General features: G+C 50.5%; 1 protein-coding gene across 2 annotated transcripts in view; it reads left to right on the top strand.

Moving 5' to 3' along the window:
* Positions 1–20,558, top strand: part of DIPK2A (divergent protein kinase domain 2A) — a 64,531-nt gene that overhangs the window by 28,049 nt on the left and 15,924 nt on the right. For both annotated transcript variants that reach the window (XM_069618253.1, XM_069618252.1), the window contains exon 2: positions 1,960–2,263. In XM_069618253.1, coding sequence (XP_069474354.1) covers positions 1,960–2,263 — 304 coding nt within the window. The remainder of the gene's footprint in view (positions 1–1,959; positions 2,264–20,558) is intronic.

Here is a 20,558-nt window from a genome sequence, read left to right as displayed (position 1 = left end):
CGCTGGCAGGTTTGGTGTCTCTATGCAGAGCTCAATCCTCTCCTCCCTGGTTTGGAAAGGTTCCATCTTTCTTCCAGGCCTCCTTCGTGTTGCTACAGTAGCCATATTTTGCTTCCTGTTCCTGCAAGAATCTCTCCTGGATCTTGAAATCCTTTTGCGACCAACATGGTGGTGGCTCAGACCATTTTGTGTATCCTATTTTTCATTAAGGGTCTCTTGGTCAGAAATCCTCTCCTCGTTGTCGGCTGAGATCTTGTGCCCCTCCCACATGAAGGGAGCTGGCCTTTCTTTGGACCCTGTGTGCCCTCTGGATCTCCAACTGTTCAAAATGTTATCTTTCGTGCCCAGGCTATCTATGAATCTGGCTCTCCACCTTCTTCAGAAATCCAATAAAGTGAATATTCCATCTCCTGCAACAGTCCCTCCAGCTCCTTTATTTATAGCATTGAGTTAATCCACTTTTACATAGAAGTATACATGTCCCTGTAAACTGTCTCTTCTGCTTCACAAACTCTCCTGTACCGCCAACAGCCTCTCCATGATTTTGTTCATGTCAGATTTCACTGCTAGGCCTTCAGAGTGCGTTATCACCTTCATGTCGATCACGGTCATTGTGCCTTGAATTGCTGCAAAAGCAGGTCTAACATAGAGATCTCCAGAATGTTCTTTTACCCATGGATGTTCTAGTGCTTCTCGGACTTAATGGGTTAAAGAATAGTCTAGGCTAGCCCCATGAAATTGATCCCAGCCTCACTTCTGTCCTGCTTACTTGCAGTAATGTGTGCATCCACATTACTCTTCTGTCTGAACTCCCCTTATCTGCAATATGGAGAACAGGTTTTTTTTTTGTTCCTTGATCACCTGTTTGGTTACATAATCCTAAATGAGTCTTGCTTGCGTGTGACGGTCGTTCTGTCTCTAGGAACGTCCTCACAAATCTGCTTTACTCCAGGCTTTTTTTTATATTGCTCTTAATGGCAGAGGCTTACAGTGTATCCAGTATGGCTGCTGTATCTCTTTTCGGTCTTCGCCAGTGGTCTAGCTGTGTAGTCATTAGGCAGCTGCCATGCTATTCCGGTATGTTTGATACTTCTGCTGCATGCTCCTTTGTGATCAGCTCACCCCCTGCACGTTCACTGCTTTATTCCGTAGCTCCCCTACATGTGCTGTGCTCTCCTTTCTCCGCCCTGTTTTCCTCAGTGGTATGTCGTCTTGTGCTCACCATAGGATTTGCTCTGACCTTCACCTTTAGGGGTGAGCACAGTTGTTGATCTTGCTATTACCAAGTACACGCTCAGCTTGTCTCCCATTTTGCTTCCTTCAGGTTCGTCACTGTTCCAAGATTTTTCTCCAGAGCTTGAATTGTAACCATTGCAAGCACAAACTCATCAGTAGCTGCTATTGTGCAACACATGCACTGTTAGCATCTCTATCCCTTTCCTGGACTCTGGAGATCAAGGTCGTTTAATGAAGTTGCCTATAGTAGAGATCTAGGATTGCAAAAGGGTGCAAACCCCTTTCTTGTGAGTTCTACGCTGATCTTGAGTAGAGTCCAGCTTATCCATCTGGAGAAAGGAAGGTGAAAGGTGGCACATGAGGCATGTCTCCTGTTGAGCTGGTTAGCACTTTCAATCACTGTGCATTGTCAAGTATATATTGTTATGGACCCCTTGTTGAATATGGTGCACATTGATGCAGTGAGTTCAATTGATTCGTTTTGTTTTTTTGTTGTATGTATGACAGTTCTGATCATTCTTGCCCAACATACGATGTGTTGCATTTACAGGCACTGTACAGTAAATTCGGTTATTTCCTTGGTGTCTACATTTACTTAAACTGAGGTTTGCAGTTCGATTAGGTTGTGCCCATCTTCAAATGTGATTGTGCTACGAGAGGGATATTTGGTTTCAATTATTTTTTTGTTTAAAATGTAAAACTGCTGTCCTTTTTCTGTTGTAGAGTTTTCCGTCTGATGAAGGATGGCCTTTTGCAAAATACCTGGGAGCATGCGGAAGAATGGTTGCTGTAAATTACGTTGGAGAGGAGCTGTGGAGTTTTTACAATGCACCGTGGGAAAAACGAGTGGACCTTGCTTGGCAGTTAATGGAAATAGCAGAGCAGCTAACTAATAATGATTTTGAATTTGCGCTCTACCTCCTTGATGTCAGCTTTGATAATTTTGCAGTTGGTCCAAGAGATGGAAAAGTCATAATTGTAGATGCTGAAAATGTATTGGTGGCAGATAAAAGATTGATTAAGCAAAGTAAGTCAACTTGCATATGTGCATGTTTTTTAAAATAACTTTGTAGGACAGCAGCATTACCTGAATTACTCATGCTAAATGGCCAATTCTGTGTGAGTTAACTATGAACACATCAGCAGTTGGGTATATGCATGTTTTTAGGAACCAGTGCTTAAACCAATGAGTTGGTCAATACTATGATTTGGTCATGAATCTTTCAGAAAGGTAGCGCTCCGTTATCCTGCTTTTCTCACATTGAGAACACCCTTTGTTAGATTTCTAATTGTCACAGTGAAGGTTAAAGCAGATATTCTGTCATCTACTTTAGTGTGGCATCATTTGCAGTTTCTAATGCATACGCAAGTAATTCTTTTTTTTTATGCAGTGTTTGTGCATGCAGTATTGAAGATTGCCCTTTTCTATGGTCACATTTTGCAGGGATGCTACTTGCAATGCAGAGCAGCTGCTGCCAGGAAGGTAATGTGCGGAAGGCCTCTGCCTGACTCTTGGAACCTTGCGTGACTGCCAGTGCAGGGCTCGTGCCTTCGCAAGCCAGAGGATACTGTTACTGAGGGTGGTGTGGGGGAAGGATACCAGAGTCACTTTCATCCTGTCATGTCGGGGGATTGTTTTAAAGGCAACCTTACGCCAGATCCTGACCCGACCCTCAAAGGAAAAGCTCCTGGGTACCCCATAAAATGTTCCCCCCCCCCCCCCCCCTGTCTTGCCACCTTTTTGAGATGAGCAAGACCCCTGTTCTAGGGAAAACGGCAACTGGGGAAAACTGCAGCGGTGGAAAGCAGATGCACACTAATAAACAGTGTGACGCCACCGATAGCTGGAGCAAAGTCTCAGAAACTTGCACAGACTGGTTAAATATGCGATGTCCTATCAAACTGCCAAGTACAATGGCCCTGGGAAAATTCCCTGAGTCGTGCGTAAGTGATAAGACTTCACAATTTGTTGTCCTGCAGTTTCTAATCGGTAGTGATGCACCATTCTAAATTGATCAAAGATGATATTCTCTCACACATGGAAGTGTTAATGTGCTCTTAAAGAATTCACCAGCATTGGGTTTGTGTGCTGGGGGAGCTAGGTCCTTCACAGGCAGCTGGTGAATTCCTAGATGCTACAGGCCAGAGAGGCTTGTTCTGGCTCTTGAATACCAGAGGAGGCTTGCCTGCGCCTATGAGGGTAGGCAATCCCAGGCCCTCAAGTCGCAAGACCTAGCTGCAAAAACTTCTTCTTCAGAGTGATTTAGCGGTGAGATTTCAGTATGCATACATTTATTTTTGTAGTAGTTTGCCAAGCTATTTGCTTTCTTTTGAATTTGGCAGTAAATTAACAAAATCTGAATTTATGTGCATCACGCTTGGCTTCTAGCAACTTCAGTAAAGTCAAGCAAATTTCTTGTTTTGGGATTTATTTTCATCCATAATCCCAGTAAACAATAGTCAATAAAGTCTCACAGAAGGTATGGTTGATGTTTTTCCTCAACATGAACGGCAGTGTCCATAATATCCAGCTCAACGTCAGGCTGCATGTTTTCACCATGCAAGGAATAGCACAATTTCAACAGTTCTTATCGAATTTTGCCATAGTGCAGGCTAATGCTCTATTCAAATTTTCACATAGTTCAAGCATCGGATGGACTTCAATCGTTGCAGTCTGCCCTTTAGAAAAGTAGGTTATTTTATCAATTTTTACCAATTCAGGTATTGAGGCAGTTTCAGGACTTGCAGTAGTTATCGTCTCCACATGTGTTTGATTCATGTCACATAACATCATTAAACATGCATTGTAAAATTGAGGTACAATGTAATACATAATGTTGGGCTCAAGCTGAACAGCATACTGCACTTATGGGGTCTCAAAGTCAACGGTCCAGCATACCAATATCTCTGCAGCCAATAGGCCCGCACTCCCCCAACTTTGAGATCCCGCACTCTGTTGCTCCGGGCCCTGTCATCTGTGACCCAGGTCCTTCACTCTCCCGGTGCAGAGCTTCGAGTCAGTAAATAAGCTGTGAAGGGGCTCCAAATGTCCTTGGGCCTGTTTTGCCGCCCACATAAGCCCCCATATTCCTTGTCCGTATCGCTATGCCAAGTTGGTCCTTCAGCCACATCTTAACTCTTGAGGAGGGGGGGAGGTTGGTGTTGAACAAGTCCATTTCAGCAGGATACGTCTAGCAACAATCGTACAATTCTTCAGTAATTTCCGGCACTGTCCAGGGAGGCTCGGGGCCCACCCCACCCCAGCATGCAGCATAGAGTTCACAATGGACGACCTGGCCCAATGTTGCAGAGACACAGTCCACCACCTCATTCCAGAATAACTGTAATCTGGTGCAATCCTTTATCTTATGCAAAAAATTGTCTGGGTTGTAATCGTGTCTTGCAACAGCCTGGTTTAGAGCCATCTAATTGGTGGATGCGGGCCGGCATCCTATTCACTGTGTAATGTTTTTTATTTAATCAGCTGAAGCCGTATTTTGGAAACACAGGAGACCACTCTAAAAGCTGCCCTCAATCTGAAATGCTGTAATCTTTGAGTCCCGCCCCCATATTGTTTGAATGGCTCCTGAGTAATGAAAGAACCACCCCTCTCCCGGGTAATGTGGGAGCCATCGTCTTCACCTTCTGTAGCCAAAGGGTACATCCACTCTCCGTCTCTTTAGGACGCTCTTCCACCCGTGCAATGCTACTGGGTCAAATTCATATTTGTCTGCCACCCTTTTGGAGATCATGATCCCCCTGCAGGGAGAACGGTTGCACAGAGCATCTTTCTACGCAAATGAGTGGAGATGTTGGGTCCCCTGGCATCTGTTTTGAGGGGAAGTGTAATTGGAAAGCCGGGGAATATAATTTCACATCGGGAGCACCACCCCCTGCCACCCCTCTCCGAAGGTAGGGTCAGTGTGTCCCAGATAAAGCGTGACGAAGCCCATCTTAATCTGAGAGTTTTTACAAAGTATCCAACCTCTGGCCACACAGGGATATTCTGGAATTTGTACAGTAGTTTGGGGGATCACCGACATCTTAGCCACTGCTTTTCTGCCTAGTGGCGAGAGGGCGTCTACACCACTTTTCTCCCTTCGTTTTCAGAGTTTGTAAGTACTGTACATGATTTTCCTCCAGTAGTGTCTTTGGGTCTCTGCTGACCCTCAATCCCAGCTATTTGACGACCTGCTGCTCCCACCTAAACCTCTCTGTTAGGTGGATTCTCTGTATTTTCGTTCAGTGGGAGTGGACTTGCCCCTGTTTAGTCACAGACCAGAGCCCTCCCCACTTCCCTTGATATCGGGGCCAGGTTAGTTGCAGGGTCTTTAAGATAAAGATTGCGTTATCCGCATACGACACCAGTTCCCTGGTACTCCCAGGGCAAGACCTCTAGTCCCTTGATATTTCTGCAGTCGGGCGGCCATCACCTCTATTGTGGCGGCAAAGGGCGAGAGCGGGCAGTCTTGTCTGGTCCCCAGCGCAAAGTGCTCAGACCACATGCCTCTTATCACTATGCAGGCCTTTAATCCCACAAACAGCAGTTTTACTGGCCCCAGGTAATATGGCGGGGTCCCCAGCTGATGCAGCACCTCAAACAGATACTCCACTCTCTGGAGTCCCATGTTGAGCAGTATGGATGCCGCTTGCACCTGGGCCAAGATCGCAAAAAGCCTGTTCAGGTTAGATGAAGTCTACCTTCGGGTATGAAGCCAGAGTTGCCTACATGTATGATGGGATATGTATGGGAGCAGCTGGTCTGCTAGAATCCTAGGAAAGATGTTTGTATCCAAGTTCAGCAGCGAAATCAGGCGGTATAAGGAGCATTCTAAAGGGTCCTTATCTTGTTTCGGGATTGTGATTACAGCTTCACACATTGTTGTGGGGGGGGGGGTTCTCTTCTCTCATGCCTTCCTCTCACGTCTTTAGTCTGTTGTGCCGCCTCAGGCCCCCACTCCTTAGAATTGAGCTGTGATCCCATCTGTGCCAGGTGCCTTGGATGTTGGCAGGGCTTGGATCGGTAAGAGGACCTCACCTACTGCAATGGGGGCAGCCAGTGCTGCCACTGCCTCCACGCTCAGCATAGGGATGTCTGCATCCCTGATATAACCTTCCATCTCCTCCCTGGGCATGGTCCCCTTAGATGCAGACCAATTCTCATAAAACTGGTGGATGGTGTCTGCGAGATCTACCTGCTTTACAACTACAGCCCCAGTCGTCGTTCTCCCCTCGCTGCTATGTCTGTACTCCCTCTCATGATTGACCATCATTGCCAGCAGTTTCCCTGGCCTTCCTTCCTCCCCATATCTGCGGCCCATTGCCAGGTGTGCGAAGTACCAACTTCCCTCTGCTAACTCGCTAAATTTGTACAGCTCTTCCTGTAGGTTTGCACTGAAGTATGTTTTATCAGGTCATGCACTACACTGCGTCTGACAATGCTGCTGATTTAAACCTCCAAAAGGAGTGCTGCACTCTCGCTCCCTCCTCTTCCGGGCTCAATGACCAGAGAAACAGTGAGTGGTCAGATAGTCTTCTGGGGAAGAGGATGCACTCGAGCATCTGGTGTGACAAAGTGGGCGGCCAATATGTAGTCCAGTCGTGAGGAGGTTCTGTGTCCTCTAGAGTGGAATGAGTACTCGCCTCCTGTTTGTTGCAACCGCCACACGTTGCTGAGTTCCAGCACCTTCATACCCCCCCCCTCCCTCCACCAGAACTACTTCCACTGCCTTTGAGTGCAGTCAGTCCCCTGCAGCAGATCTCTCTGCGGATGTAGCACAATATTGAGATCCCAGACCAGCAGGCATGAAGGAACCCCTGGGACCTTTTCACCAGTGACTCCAAAAACCGTATCTCATTTCGGTCAGTATCAGGTCTGGGGCTGATGCCCCTGCGATGGATGCCGAGGGGGGCCTTGCCTTAGTGCGGTAGGCCGGTCTTATCTGTCTGGTTGCGCCAGCATCGTCTCACCTCCACCACTGAGGCCCTCTTTCTGTGTAAACTGCATTCTGGATTGCTGCTTGTTGTCCTTGGACATGCGGCTTCCCACCACCCTCACCGCCTCAGACAGCTGCCCACAGGGCAACCACCTCCCAGTATCACCTCCGGTACTCCCGGAGTCTTGACCACCAGTGCCCGGCAGCGTTGCCTCCAGTCCACTCGGGAGCAGTGGGTTCCAGTGCCCCAGGTGGGCAGCAGGGCAACTTTGTTAGCAGGGGTGCACCCGCTCTCTTCCCCGTTTTTAGTTGTAGCAGTGAGACAGTTCACCAATAGTTAAGGCGTAGATATAAATCGCACGCAGATTCATCTGGAGACTGAAGCCGCCTCCATTGAAAATCAGGACCTGCTGGGAGTTGGGGCTATTGTAGAGATCAATCTGCTAAGCGCTATATGGGCAAGTGATTGTTCTCCTCCAGTTCGGGCTATATTAGCTCTGGGGGGATTGAGGGGGAGGTGTCTATGGACCTCCATACGTGACACTAGTAGCTGATAGGGTTTGTGAGCGGCCACGGCAGGCACAAGTAGTGCGCGCAAAGCATAGGATGGGTGCTGCTGTGTTTGGCGGGGCAATATCAGTGTCTAGTTCAGATGATGGATATCCTCAGTAAGCAGCTCTCAGCCGATGGATTCTCCCTGCTGGAGGGTGCTTCGCGGTTTCCACCATCCCCATGGGAGACGATGAGCACCAGGGCCTCACTGAGCTGGCCCGAGCTCCAGGCCAGATCTACAGTTAAATTAGCCAACAGTCCAAGCCGTGAAGGGTGCGGGATGGGAGCCACCCTTACCCTCTGTTAACTTCCCGGGACCCACGGTACCTGCTCCTCACTTCCAGACCCCTGGACTCCCCGATGATACCTACTCTTGTGTTCAAGGGGCTGGGTCGGGGCCCTCCTCAAAACTCCAGCAAGCTCTGCTGGCGCACCCCATGGCTGCGCCCTGCAGTGTGAGGGTGTACTATCAGCCTGCTCCCTTGTGGGCTGAGCTGGGTCAAATCTACCAGGCTGGCTGCCTATCCTGGATTTCGGCTGCTGCAGAATGCCCTGTGCACACCAGTTCCGCACTCCCTCAGTGGGACCCAAGCACTTTGTAGTTTCTGGCACAGACTTGACCAGTTCACCCCCCCTCTTCTTTCCCCCCCCCCCCAGCTCACCTCGTTCGCTGCGGGCAATCTTTCTGGGGTCACATTGTTGCAGCAGCTCTGTCGGGGTAGTGGGGCCTCAGTTGGAATAGTTTTGCACCTCTTGGTTCGCAATTGTTGGTGTCACCGCTTCCCCTGCCTCTCCTTACGCAAAGTGGGCAGCTGCAGGGGAATCACGTCTGCTCCATGCCCTGTGTGCAGTACAGCCACAGCCTCTACTGTTGTGTCGCTGGTCTGCGCTGAGGTGTTCCCAGTTCACTGCTTTCCGGCTCCTGATGGTGATGGGCACACCCCACCCAGCCTTGTCTTGCACCTTTTTATCATGGGGGGGGGGGCCCCCTCCCGAGCACCAATGGGTTCCAAATGTTGCCAAAAGCTGGTTTATGGCAAAGAGCATCGCCCCCCCACCTCCCTGCAGTTGTATCATTTTCTTTAGACCGGTGGATGTGTTTTCGGGCTCCCCCCTCCAGCGGGTCCTATTGCAGCTCAAAAGGTGGTGGCCATCTTAGCTGCGGGCTTTCTAGTGCCCCCTGACACGAACATTTTAATGGTGGGGGGAGGGGGGCTTTCCTGTTAAGACTCTGGTAGGGCCTTCCTAGAAATGAATGTATGTATACATGAACGAAAAGGGACTGCAGTAAATGGACATTAGTCGCTGCAGGAGTACCTGGTCCTGAATTTGACAACGTAATAATTCCATCTTTTCTTTAGTTAAAGGGAGTTCTGAATGTTTTTGTGCTGTCCCCGTGGAAAAAAAGTTTAACGTTTGTATTTTCAGCTTGTTAATCTGTTGGTCTCATGCTCTCATGCTATGTGCAGTAACTACACCTTGTTTGAAAATTAACTAATCATGTGCAGTCACAGTAGTAAGATTGATGTAGGTGGGCTTGTTAACCACAATAGACCTTGCCAGTTGATGCATGGCTTAGTTTAGTTCTCCACTGGACGCTGGCTGAACAAATGAAGCAGGTATCCTTTATGCAGTATCGGGACAATTTTCTACAGTGCTTGGGTAGGGCAGGTTGTAAGAGAATATTTGATGCGATTTTAAACTCGATTTGTAATGTTTAAACCTCCTGGAATAAGTCTGTCATTTTCTATTTGCATTGATCAACCCGAAGGTCTGTAATGGTGGTGTTGCACCGAACATTAAAGCTGTAAGGAAGAAGCACTGGGAATCCTTTTATGGAAGGAGTTGGGTCTGCTACTTAAACTTGTCAAGAAAGCAGGTTTGCTGGAAGGACATATGGTAAACGAGTCAGGAAGAAATCGCCCGCATGACGCTCATCACACTAATGGTCTCTTCAGAGGCCATGAAGGCCCTAAAAGAAATTTATTTAAAAAAAAAAATTAACCCGCTTATGGAAGTGCTTTCTAAGTGCGGATTCGAACCAGTGTTGCTCTGCATTGTGTTATTACCAAGACGAGTGCGTTGCCACTGAGCTATACTGTCTGTTGCACGATGACAGTACATGTAAAAATGTAGTCTAGTTGACACACGTTATTGGATCACATGAAATCCATGAGAAGTCCCAACAAATGTATACACACTGGACGAACATAGGCTCGATCTGCTGTTGTAGAAACGCGAAATGGCGCACAATGTACACACAGACCGCGAAAACCTAAACCTCAATGCCGGCTAATATTTGGGAGACCGGTTTCTAAGGGGTAACTAGACTTGTCCCAGACCGTTAACTTGAACATTGAAGTTTTTTGGGACATTCTACAATGGAGCCTACTTCTCGCCTGCACATAGGTCAGAAAATGTTTTTAGTGCAAAGCAGTTGGTTAAAAGGGGCCTATGGTGATTAGGTCTGACGTAGTTGCTACTGTGGATATGGTTCCCACAGTACAACGGCAGAGACAGAATGTTTTGGCATTCAAGCTAGTATATAAAGGTATTCTCTTTACATTCTAGAGGCGAAAGTAGCCTTCAAACAAGTTAGATTAATGAATCTGTAACCTATTGAAGGCAGTAAATGGCCTTGCTAATACAGTCACAAATCGTTTTCAAGATCCGTCAATCCATGAAAGAGTTTGTATGCCTTTCAACACTTGCTGAGGTTTCAGAAATGGGGCCTGGTGAATATAACTATCCATTTTGTGGTGTCGCAACGTGGTGGGATTTAAGAAAGGGTAATTCAGTTGTAATGGCATGACTTAATATTTCATCACTCAAATGGACATTGGCACATGGTGGTGGTTAATAGACTGGCTACATTGTCCAGCTAGCAGAATGGGGTGGTTCCGGTATCTGTATTTGGATGTAATCCAATACTGTCCTGCTCTCTCCCACTTGTTAAGGGTCGATCAGCACCCCCATGCGTGCCCGTGAGCCCCTCAACCCACAGACCTCACTCGGCACACGTCTGTGTGGTTCGGGCTCCCCGGTCGCTCTGTGGCGGCCGGGAACGCCCCGTTTATTTAAGCCGCACGCGGCGACGTGCAACGTCACGCCGCCGCGTGCGCAGGCCCTCACGGGGCAACGCCACACTCCTCCTTTTTTGGGAGGAACAGCAATAACACACACTTCTAAATATTGCACTGCACACAAAACAACAACTGACAACTTAGAGCCCATGCCCCTTTAATAGCAGCCACCCGGATCCCCTCACTCCGGAATGCACACAATCGGTCCTAGCACATAGTCACCGAGGTAGGCAGGTTTCCCTCGCCCAGCCCTCTGGGGGTACCTCCCACCTACCTCCACCGCAGGGCTTCCCAGCGTTCCAGTCCCTCGATCTGGCGACACCGGGATTACACCCCGGGGTGTGTCTTCATCCGGGAGGTCCACCCCATCCGGGTCCGGCGGGAGCTCAGCTCGAGAGTCACCCAGCTTCTTAAAGAAACTCACATTCCGAGTGACGGCCGATTTCCCATCCGATGCCGTCACCATTGACCCTTTTACAGCTACTACGTCCAGTGGCTCCGGTTCGTACGGGAGCGAGAGCTTGCCATGAGGATGTCGATTCCGGATCAGTACCTCGTCACCCGGCTCTAGGCGCTGCGGGCGGAGACCCCGCCGCAGATTCTCCTGACTTGTCTGTGTCTGTCGCTCAGCCTCCACCTGTTGATCGTCTATCACGCCTGGCTCCTTTTCTTGTACCTCCGGCAGGAGGCCTCGGGGGCATCGTCGGAATACGACTTCAGCTGGGGCAACCCCAGTCGAGGCGTGTGGGGTGGTGCGATATACCCTCAGGAATTGATATAGTGCCCGCTGGAGGGGCTGGCCCTGCCCTTGGTCTATCCGGAATGTTTTATTCAGTGTCCTCATCAGCCGTTCCGCGTCCCCGTTCGCACGGCGGCACAGCGGGGAGACCTTCCTGTGTATCACTCCGCAGCTCTCCAGGAACTCCGAGAACCGTGCACTCTGGAATGGGGACCCATTGTCTGAGCATAGAGTCACCGGAAAACCATGGGTGGCAAAGATCTTCTCCACTGCTCCCACCACGTGCTCAAATGCCACTGACTCAACGAACTCTACTTCGGGGTACCGGGAGTACTCGTCCACTATGGCCAGGAAGTGGGTGCCCCCTGCTGTGGATCCAAAATCCGCATGTACGATCTCCCACAGCCGGGTCCCTCGTGGCATCACCTCGATCTCAGGTTCACGCTGCACCGGGGAGGCCGCCTGGCACCACACGCAGGCCGCCACAAAGTCGTCCACCTTCCGCTCTAGCTCGGGGAACCACACCTTCAGCCTCAGCCTCGCCTTCGTCTTGGCGGCTCCTTGGTGTCCCTGGTGTGCCAGATTGATTACTTCATTGACTTTGGAACCCGGCACCACCAGGCGATCGCCCCGCAGCAGAAGGCCTGACTCCAAGAAGGACAGCTCGTCCTTCACTTTCCAGAGTTGTTCTAGGGTCACTTTGGCCTCTTGAGTGCGCCCTGCCACCAACTCCAGCACGGACTTCCAGGATCCCGACCGCATCGAGCTCCTCAATATTCGGAAGCACTCGTCGTCAGCCGCAGCCGCCTCCAGTTCTGGCAGCGGCATCGCGTTGGGAGTGGCACCCTCTACCACCATCCTGATGTGGTCATCGGCTTCTTCGGCGCAGGTGTCTTGCACTGGACCTCCACTCCCTCCCGGGTGTCGGGACAGGTAGTCAGCCGCGTTGTTGGCACCCGGCCGGTAAATCAGGGTGACGCTATATTCCAAAAGGGCAAGCATCCACCTCTCGATTCTGGCCGGCGGCTTCGATGATGATCCAGCCATGATCGGGAGCAGCGGCTTATGGTCAGTCACCACCGTTGCAGGTCTTCCCAGCACGTACAGACGAAAATGCCAACAGCCCCAAAGGACAGCCAGTGCTTCGCGTTCTATCTGGGAATACCTCTGTTCTGTTTCGGAGAGGGCTTTGCTGGCGTAGGCCACTGGTCTGATCCTTCCATCTCGGCCCACCTGAGAATGGGCTTGCGTCCACAACAATTTCCGACTCGAGAGCCGGGTCGAAGAAAGCCATGGTGTCCTCTGCCGTCAGGGCACCCTTAATGTCCTCAAATGCCGACTGCTCCAACGGACCCCACTGCCAAGCTGTTTCTTTCTTTGTCAGGGCCCTGAGTGGCTCCGACCTCGAGGCCACGTTCTGGATGAAGCGCCCGCAGTATGTCACCATACCCAGGAAGCTTCGCACGTCTGATGCTGATTCAGGCGGTTGTGCCGTCTTGATGTCACAGACTTTCCTCGGGTCCGGTGACACACCGCCCTCCTTGAATACGAACCCAAAAAACTCAATGGTCGGGCGCAGGAACTCGCATTTGTCCTTGTGGAGGGTGAGTCCCAGCGACTGTAGCCTCTCGAGGGTCCTGGCAAGGCGTTTTAGATGTTCCAGCTCAGTCTTGGCGAAGACCAGAATATCGTCACTAATATTGAGGACACCCTCCAGATCTGCGAGGGCGCCTCGAATTATGTTCTGAAACACCTCGGCTGCTGACGATACTCCGAAGCTCAACCGCTTGTACCGATAAAGTCCCCGGTGAGTGGTGAAGGTCGTGATATAGCGGGACTCCGGGTGGAGGACAACTTGATGGTATCCTGCTCGTAGGTCCAATTTAGAGAAGAACCTTGCCCCCTGAACTTCTGCAATTATGTCATCGATGGTCGGGGTCAAGTGCCGTTCCCTCCTGATGGCCTTGTTGGGCAGCCTCATGTCCACACAGATCCGGACAGAGTCTGGCTGTTTTGGTTTCCTCGCAACCACGATGGGGGACACCCAGGGTGTTGGGCCCTCCACCTTCTCGATTATGTCCAGGTTCACCAGGTTGTCTAGTTCCTTGTCAACCTGGTCCCTTGGTGGAAAGGGATCCTCCTGTGCTTCAGAGCCACCGGCTGCACCGACTCATCAATGTGGAGCCTCACCGGGTCGCCATTCATCCTTGCAATGCCCTTGAAGATGGAAGCATACTTGTCCAACAGGTCGTTTATGTCTTCTAAGTAAACTGAGTATGCGAAATTCACGATGCCAAGAGCCTCCGCCGCCGCACAACTCAACAGGGTGTTGCTGCTCACTGGAGTCACGTAGAAGCTGGCCTTGATCATGGACCCGTCATGCTCTACCTTTGCAACGAATGCACCGTCCAGTGGTAAGGGCTCCCGCCCACCAAATGCAAAGATGCGGGCCTTCGGCGTCGCCAGACTCGGTGGTGGCTTAAGCGCGGCATAGTGCCCTCTCGCCATTACGTTGACTGATGCCCCAGTGTCGACCAGCACCGGGACAGGCGAGCAGTTCACTTCCACGACGCATCTCGGTTGTCTCCTGCTCTTCCCTTTTTAGGACTTCCATGCTGGAGACGAAGAAGATGTTCTCCTCCTCAGCGTCCTCCGCCGGAGCATCCTCTTCCGCTTGCTCCACTTGAGCCACATTGGGTGGCCGATTCTGGCGAGGAGTCCAAGGCCGGGGTTGTCCTCTCGGAGTCAGTACTGGTAGGGCCGCCCGACATACCCTCGAGAAATGGTCGGGTACCCCACAGCGGCCACAGATCTTCCCTATTGCCATACATTCAGATGAGTGGGGAGGTCATATCTGCACTTCTGGCATGACTCCACGGGCTTTCCCGCTCTGTCTCTGGCTGTTCCACCGGGCCTTCGCACCCCTCTACCGCCCCGCCAGACAGCGCACACCTCTTCAGGCCGCGCGGCGCGGGATCTGGCTTCCATTTTGTTAGCTCGGGTCTCGGCTACCTCATGACACCGCCCAAGCTGAAGAATGCGGGGTAGAGTGAGTCCGGGCTCTCTCAGGACCTGTCGCCTCAACTTGCCAGATGAGCAAGCCTGGATTAGCATGGTCCGCATCATGTCCTCAGCATCCCCCCACGCACACCCTTGGGAGAGGCGGCGCAGGCGACCATAAGAGGTGTCCAGAGTTTTCATCATCCTTTTGCCTGGCCGACAGCATGACAAATCTCTCGTAGTCCACGTTGGCAAGTGGAAGGAAGTGTGCGAGGAGAGCGGCTTTGGCTTGGTCGTAGGAGTTGGCCACCGGAGTCAACGACTCAAATATCTCCTGGACAGAGGCTCCCGCTGAGTATAACATAGTGGCTGTCATACTGTCATTGTCCGTCACTTGGGCGGCCCTGAAATACATGTCCAGGCGTCCGATCCATCTTCTCCACCGGGGGCCCAGGCTGGACGGGGGACCCGTGGTGTCAAATTCTGGAATGGGCTGCAGGGCTGCCTGTGCCCTGGCTTGGGCCATGGCCAGAGGAGTTGGTTGAGCGCCCTGCAAAACCCCAGGTCCTCGCTGATTCGGGGGAACGGTGGCACCTACCGTGGGTCTCGGCAGTCCAGATGTCGCAGGTAGTAGTGGCTGCTGGGGATTCTGCCGAAATAGATCTGCCAAGCCCTCGTCCTGTGAATCCTCTGAGGTCGTGGCCGACGCACCCTCCAGGGCGCCGATGTCACTCATAGGACCGAGCGCACAGGCACCCTCCTTCCAGTTATGAGGGCCGCAACTCAGTCCCCTCCCCGCATTAAGACTAGTCAGCAGACCGTGCCACGTGGACCCACCAGATCCTTCACTGCCACCACCCTCGTGATGATGAAGGGGCTGAAGAAAAATGCGCCAGCCAAGAACCGCCGCAGACCTCCTTGATAAAGATGTTCCAAAAATTAAGCTCAAAGTTGGAGTGGGCTGAGAAGGCCCAGCCACCTCAGCCCTTCTCCCAGCTATCACACGACGTCAGAGATCCACAACTGGTCAAAACGTCAAAACCCAGGCATGGGCCTGCAGGTTAGGCTGCCTGCAGTCAGCATGTCCAAAAATTGGGCTCGGATCACCTTCCGACTCCAAACCGGAGCTCTTGGAAGTTCCGCAACCACGTGTGCAAAATGGCCGCCAGCCCCGTGTATGGTCCGCGGCCACGGCGTGAGACGAAACATCCGCGGATGTTCCGCCGTATGAAGAAAAATTCCGGGATGGCTCTCACCGCCGGGCCTGGGCATCCAGTACCACTCGTCGCCACTGTTGATGGTTAATCAGCACCCCCCATGCGTGCCCGTGAGCCCCTCAACCCACAGACCTCACTCGGCACACGTCTGTGTGGTTCGGGCTCCCCGGTCGCTCTGCGGCGGCCGGGAACGCCCCGTTTATTTAAGCCGCACGCGGCGACGTGCAACGTCACGCCGCCGCGTGCGCAGGCCCTCACGGGGCAACGCCACACTACTGCCCCATTTCTTCCTTCTGCCCTCGCTGTGAATGGAATATAATTTTAATTTATTTTCATATTTATCCTTGTGTAGAGTGAATTTATGTAAATTGTGGTAAACTGCGGTTATGATGCATCATTTGGTTTTTATTTTTGCAATTGTCCCGTCTCATTGTTTTGACATGATTTTTGATCACGTTATTTCAGTTGGTTTAATAACATTGTGCATATTTACATGACACAGCCAGCAGGAAGACCATATATTTGGTCGATGTGTTGACTGCTCATTAAATATTCATTTAGTATTATGAAATGATGATTTTGTGATCATCTCCTCAATGAGATGTGCTTTTACAAACGTGTTGGTGGGTAGAGCGCAGTGGCCAACTTGACCGTTTCTAATTAGTTTTTCTGTGTCTATTTGGGCCGAAGTTGTGCTCCAACTAGGACCTTGCATGCCCTCCCGCTTTTAGTCAAGCAAAGTAGTGTTTTATATAGTGAACAGGCTAAGCGGGTTTGGTAGTAGCTCAACTTGTTACCATCCCCATCAGTCACTAGAAAATGAGAACAGCTTTATGAAAGTTTAGCTAGCGGTAAGTGCAGGACAATAAATTGGCTGATCCATCTAAAACACTCCACCATGCAAGAGTCTAGTCCTATGGTACAGGATTAGAAAGCTTCCCAGAGGATAATTTGTACGAGCCGGTGAGGAGTGTGTGGAATGATGTCTATGGGCTTGTCAGATAAAGGGGAACCTTAATTCTATGTTGAGACCGGAGGCTCACATTATGCTTCTCTTCCTTCATTATTCCATATAAGGAAAAGCTCAGCAGCAAGATATTTTTGTGCACCTTGCAGGTAAACATACTTATGAAGGTGCGTCATAATAAAAACACCATAAAATGAATCCCAAGTCCATAACCGTTACGCAATGGAAAATTTCCCATGATGCTCCCCGAGGTAATCTAGTGTCCATGGCCTCCCTGTCCTCCAATGGGTGTGCATGTATCCCCATAAACAGTCTTGAACAAGAAATAACTTCTTTCTTTGCTGCTCACAGCAAGAGCAGTTTACTTCTTTTTCCAATTCTGTTATGTGGTTATTTGAGCATATTTATCCTTTAATGTTTTTTTGATTTGCTTATTGTATTATTGAATCTTTATTACCACGTAGCGTATTATTGTTTACAGTCTCCTTTCTTGCTAGGCATAGATGCCTTGTTGCTGCTGACGCCAGCTGCTTCCTGTTGGCATCGGAAACCTTTTTCAGTGAGTTTTTCGGTTCGCGTGTGCCTGTTTGCAGCGATCTTCCCAAACGCTGCAGCGGGTACTGCGGAGGCCGTGCTGCTTACCCACCCTGAAAGAGTTTAACGCGGGCTCTGGGGAAGGCAGCACAGCCTCTCACGGTAGCGGTGCCACTCGCGAGCTACCAGGGGGAGCTCCTGCTCTCCCTGGTCCTTTCCTTAGGGTTCCAGCGCTCGCGTGAGCACTTCATTTGGAATAACGATTGCTGAACGCGAGCGCCGGAGTCTTTGGCATCAGTTTTCATTGATTCCTCATTAAAAACAAAAGGGGGAAAGTCATGAAAGAAGGAAAACCTCTGACTTTTGCTGCTCCAGCCTCGTAAGGGAGCACGCTCAGGAGCAGACGGGAGTAGAATTGAGTGCTATATCACAATCACTGGGCTTTGAGAGAAGGCGTGAGCCCAGAGAAAACGGAAAGGAAAGGAATAAAGAAGGTGCTTATAATTATCATGGCAGTGCAGTATTCCCATCAATGGATCAGGCTTGGTCCGAAGGTGAGGAGGATTCATGTTATATTGAGGAGGTGGCTCTGGAGAAAAGCCTTCGAAAGGCATTGGGATTTACTGTTGAAAACCGCATTAAAAAGGCTGTATCAGGCATGCTCCTGCCAATACAACAACGCCTAGATAACCTGCAGGAGAGCATGCGAGGGTAAAGAAGACCCAGAAGAGGAAGCACCTTACACAAGGGGGATGGAGTCCGGCTCACAAGAGCAGAAGCTCTCTGACCCCCCCCCCCCCCCCCCCCCCCCCCCCCCCCGAGCCAATCGATTCCTGCCGTATCCGACGCCTTCTCCATGCTGAAAAAAGCTTTTGAGTCGAAAGGTAACCCCTTCCCTTGAAGGAGCCTCTAACTCAGGAGGAAAACAGGGGTACAAGACCCTCCAGCCCAGAGGGAGATGGACAAGGCATGGAAGACGACCAAAGTGCAGGAATATATGAAGATCTATCGCACTCTTTCTCAGATGAGGCTACCCAGATATGGGGTTTAAACCCCTCAACCTCAGGGATTGCAGCAGCCCCCATCCTCGGGAGAGGCTCCGGGGAATAGCCCTCTGAGAAGGGGATGTTCGTTCCTGAAGACTTGGTACACCCCAGATCCTCTGACTGGGATCCATCGTCCAGAACAGATTACATTTTTCATAGGCTACGCAAGCCTCTTGACAAAGCGATCAGGGCAAGGCTACGGGCAGAATGTCCATGTCCTGAAATACCAGACAGTGGCTCTGACTCCAGAACGCTATTAAAAAATGATTACATTCTTGGGCAAGCACGTGAAAGATCCCAGAAAAGGCATCAACCGAGCCTGGAAGTCTTGCCAGGATAAGCTTCTGGACATCACTGGTCCACTTGCAAAGATCCTAGACCTGGCGGAAGAAGCCTCTAACTCTTCAGACCCTATTGACGCAGTGATCCTCTCTGGTTGGGCCCAGAGAGCAATCTGTCTACTGGTTAATGCAAGCTGCGCTATTTCCACGTAAGGTCGGAAGGGCATACTCTTCAAGATCGACTAGAAGCTAACTGAGCTAGCAAACGCCAAGTCTGGTGCTGCTGCTCAAGGCTTACTCTTTAGAGATTCTTTCGTCAAGGAAATGGTTGTTTGTCGGTACCTTTACTGCATTAGACAAAACCCAAGCCTCCATCAAGAGGTTCTTTGCATCACAAATTTTCTTCAGGGCTGGTCGAGGTCGCTCGTCCGGCTGCTATTCCTTTGACAGAAGACCTCAATACCAAAGGGAGCAACACAATGCTTGGAAGAGCACACCGATACCTTCTTCCCGTCTAGAGGACGAGGCAGAGGGCGCTCCTGGAGAGCCCCTAAGAACACACAACCTAACATCAACCAACAGGTCAATCTGCTCGTACCAGCGCCACATGCACCCATTGGGGGAGGCTAACGCTCTTTACGGATGCCTGGGATGTCTTATCAGGGGACGCCTGGGTCAGGGACGCAGTACGCAGCATACGCCTCGAGTTTTTTTTTCGCCTAGCCCTTTCAGGTCAGTCGGCCCGCTCTGTCCGAAATAGATCGGAGTGCGCTAGACGGTGAGATTCACAGCCTATATCAAAAGAACGCAATTCGCCCCTGCTCGCGTCCGGGCAGTTTCTTCAGCCCAATTTTTCTGGTGCGCAGGAAAGACAAGGCCTGTAATAAATCAGTGTGCTCAAGGAGTTTATAATCTACTGTCATTTCAAGATGGAAAGCATCCACATGCTCGGACATCCTGAGGCCAACCTATTGGCTCATGCGTCTGGATTTAAAGGATGCCTATCTCGCAGTGCCCATTCATCAGGTATACATGAGTTACCTAAGGTTCTCTTGGAATCTTCAAGATTGGGAGTTCACGAGCCTTCCCTTTGGATTCTCTTCAGCACCTTGGGCCTTTACCAAGCTGCTAAAACCAGTGGTGGCTCGTCTCAGAGAACAGGGCATCCGACTAATAGTGTACCTGGACGACATTCTTTTGGCTCAGTCTCAGGAGCTATTACAAGAACAAGACAGGCTAACTATAGATCTGCTGCACAGTCTTGGCTTTTTTATCAATTGGGTGTAGTCGGTCCTTTGTCCTTCCAAGAACCTAGAATTTCTGGGATTCGTAGTGGTACCCAAAATGCACAACTTTGTCTCCCAGCTGCCAAAATACATTCCACCAAGCGGGAGATTCGCAGGCTTTTACAGAGGGATCAGATCTCTCTACAGGAGCTAGCAAGGGGGATAGGACTTCTATCCAAGCGAGATTTCCTGGTCCCCTTCATTATCGAGAACAACAAAGACTGAAGGGCCAACACCTGAGACGCAGTCTCTTACTCTCAATGCCTGACTCTGTCCCCTCAGGCTAGAACAGAACTCAATTGGTGGCTCACGCACATGGAGGCCTGGAACGGCAGCCATCTTCGGTTCCACTCCGGATATCATCATCGAGATGGCAGTTGTTCTGGTTGGGGAGCGAGATGTGGCTCAGTAGCCACAGGAGGGACTCGGTCACCACAGGAGTTGGAAATGCATATAAACTGCCTAGAGCTTCTTGTGGGCTCATTCGCAGTATGCTCCTTTGCCAGGAACAAAGTGAGTTGCTGTATCTTACTGAAGATGGACAACATATCCACAGTGAGATACATCAATCATCTGGGCGGTACCAGATCTCGTCCACTATCAGAACTAGCCAAAGACTTCTGGCATTTCTGCCTGGATCACCAAATTTCCGTCAGGGCGGAATATCTTCTGGGCCTCCGG

The sequence above is a fragment of the Ambystoma mexicanum genome, chromosome 10 (genome assembly GCF_040938575.1).
Source record: "Ambystoma mexicanum isolate Mex_15411 chromosome 10, UKY_AmexF1_1, whole genome shotgun sequence".
NCBI lineage: Eukaryota > Metazoa > Chordata > Amphibia > Caudata > Ambystomatidae > Ambystoma > Ambystoma mexicanum.
Note: the sequence above shows the minus strand (reverse complement) of the source record. Positions and strands in the feature narration are given on the sequence as shown.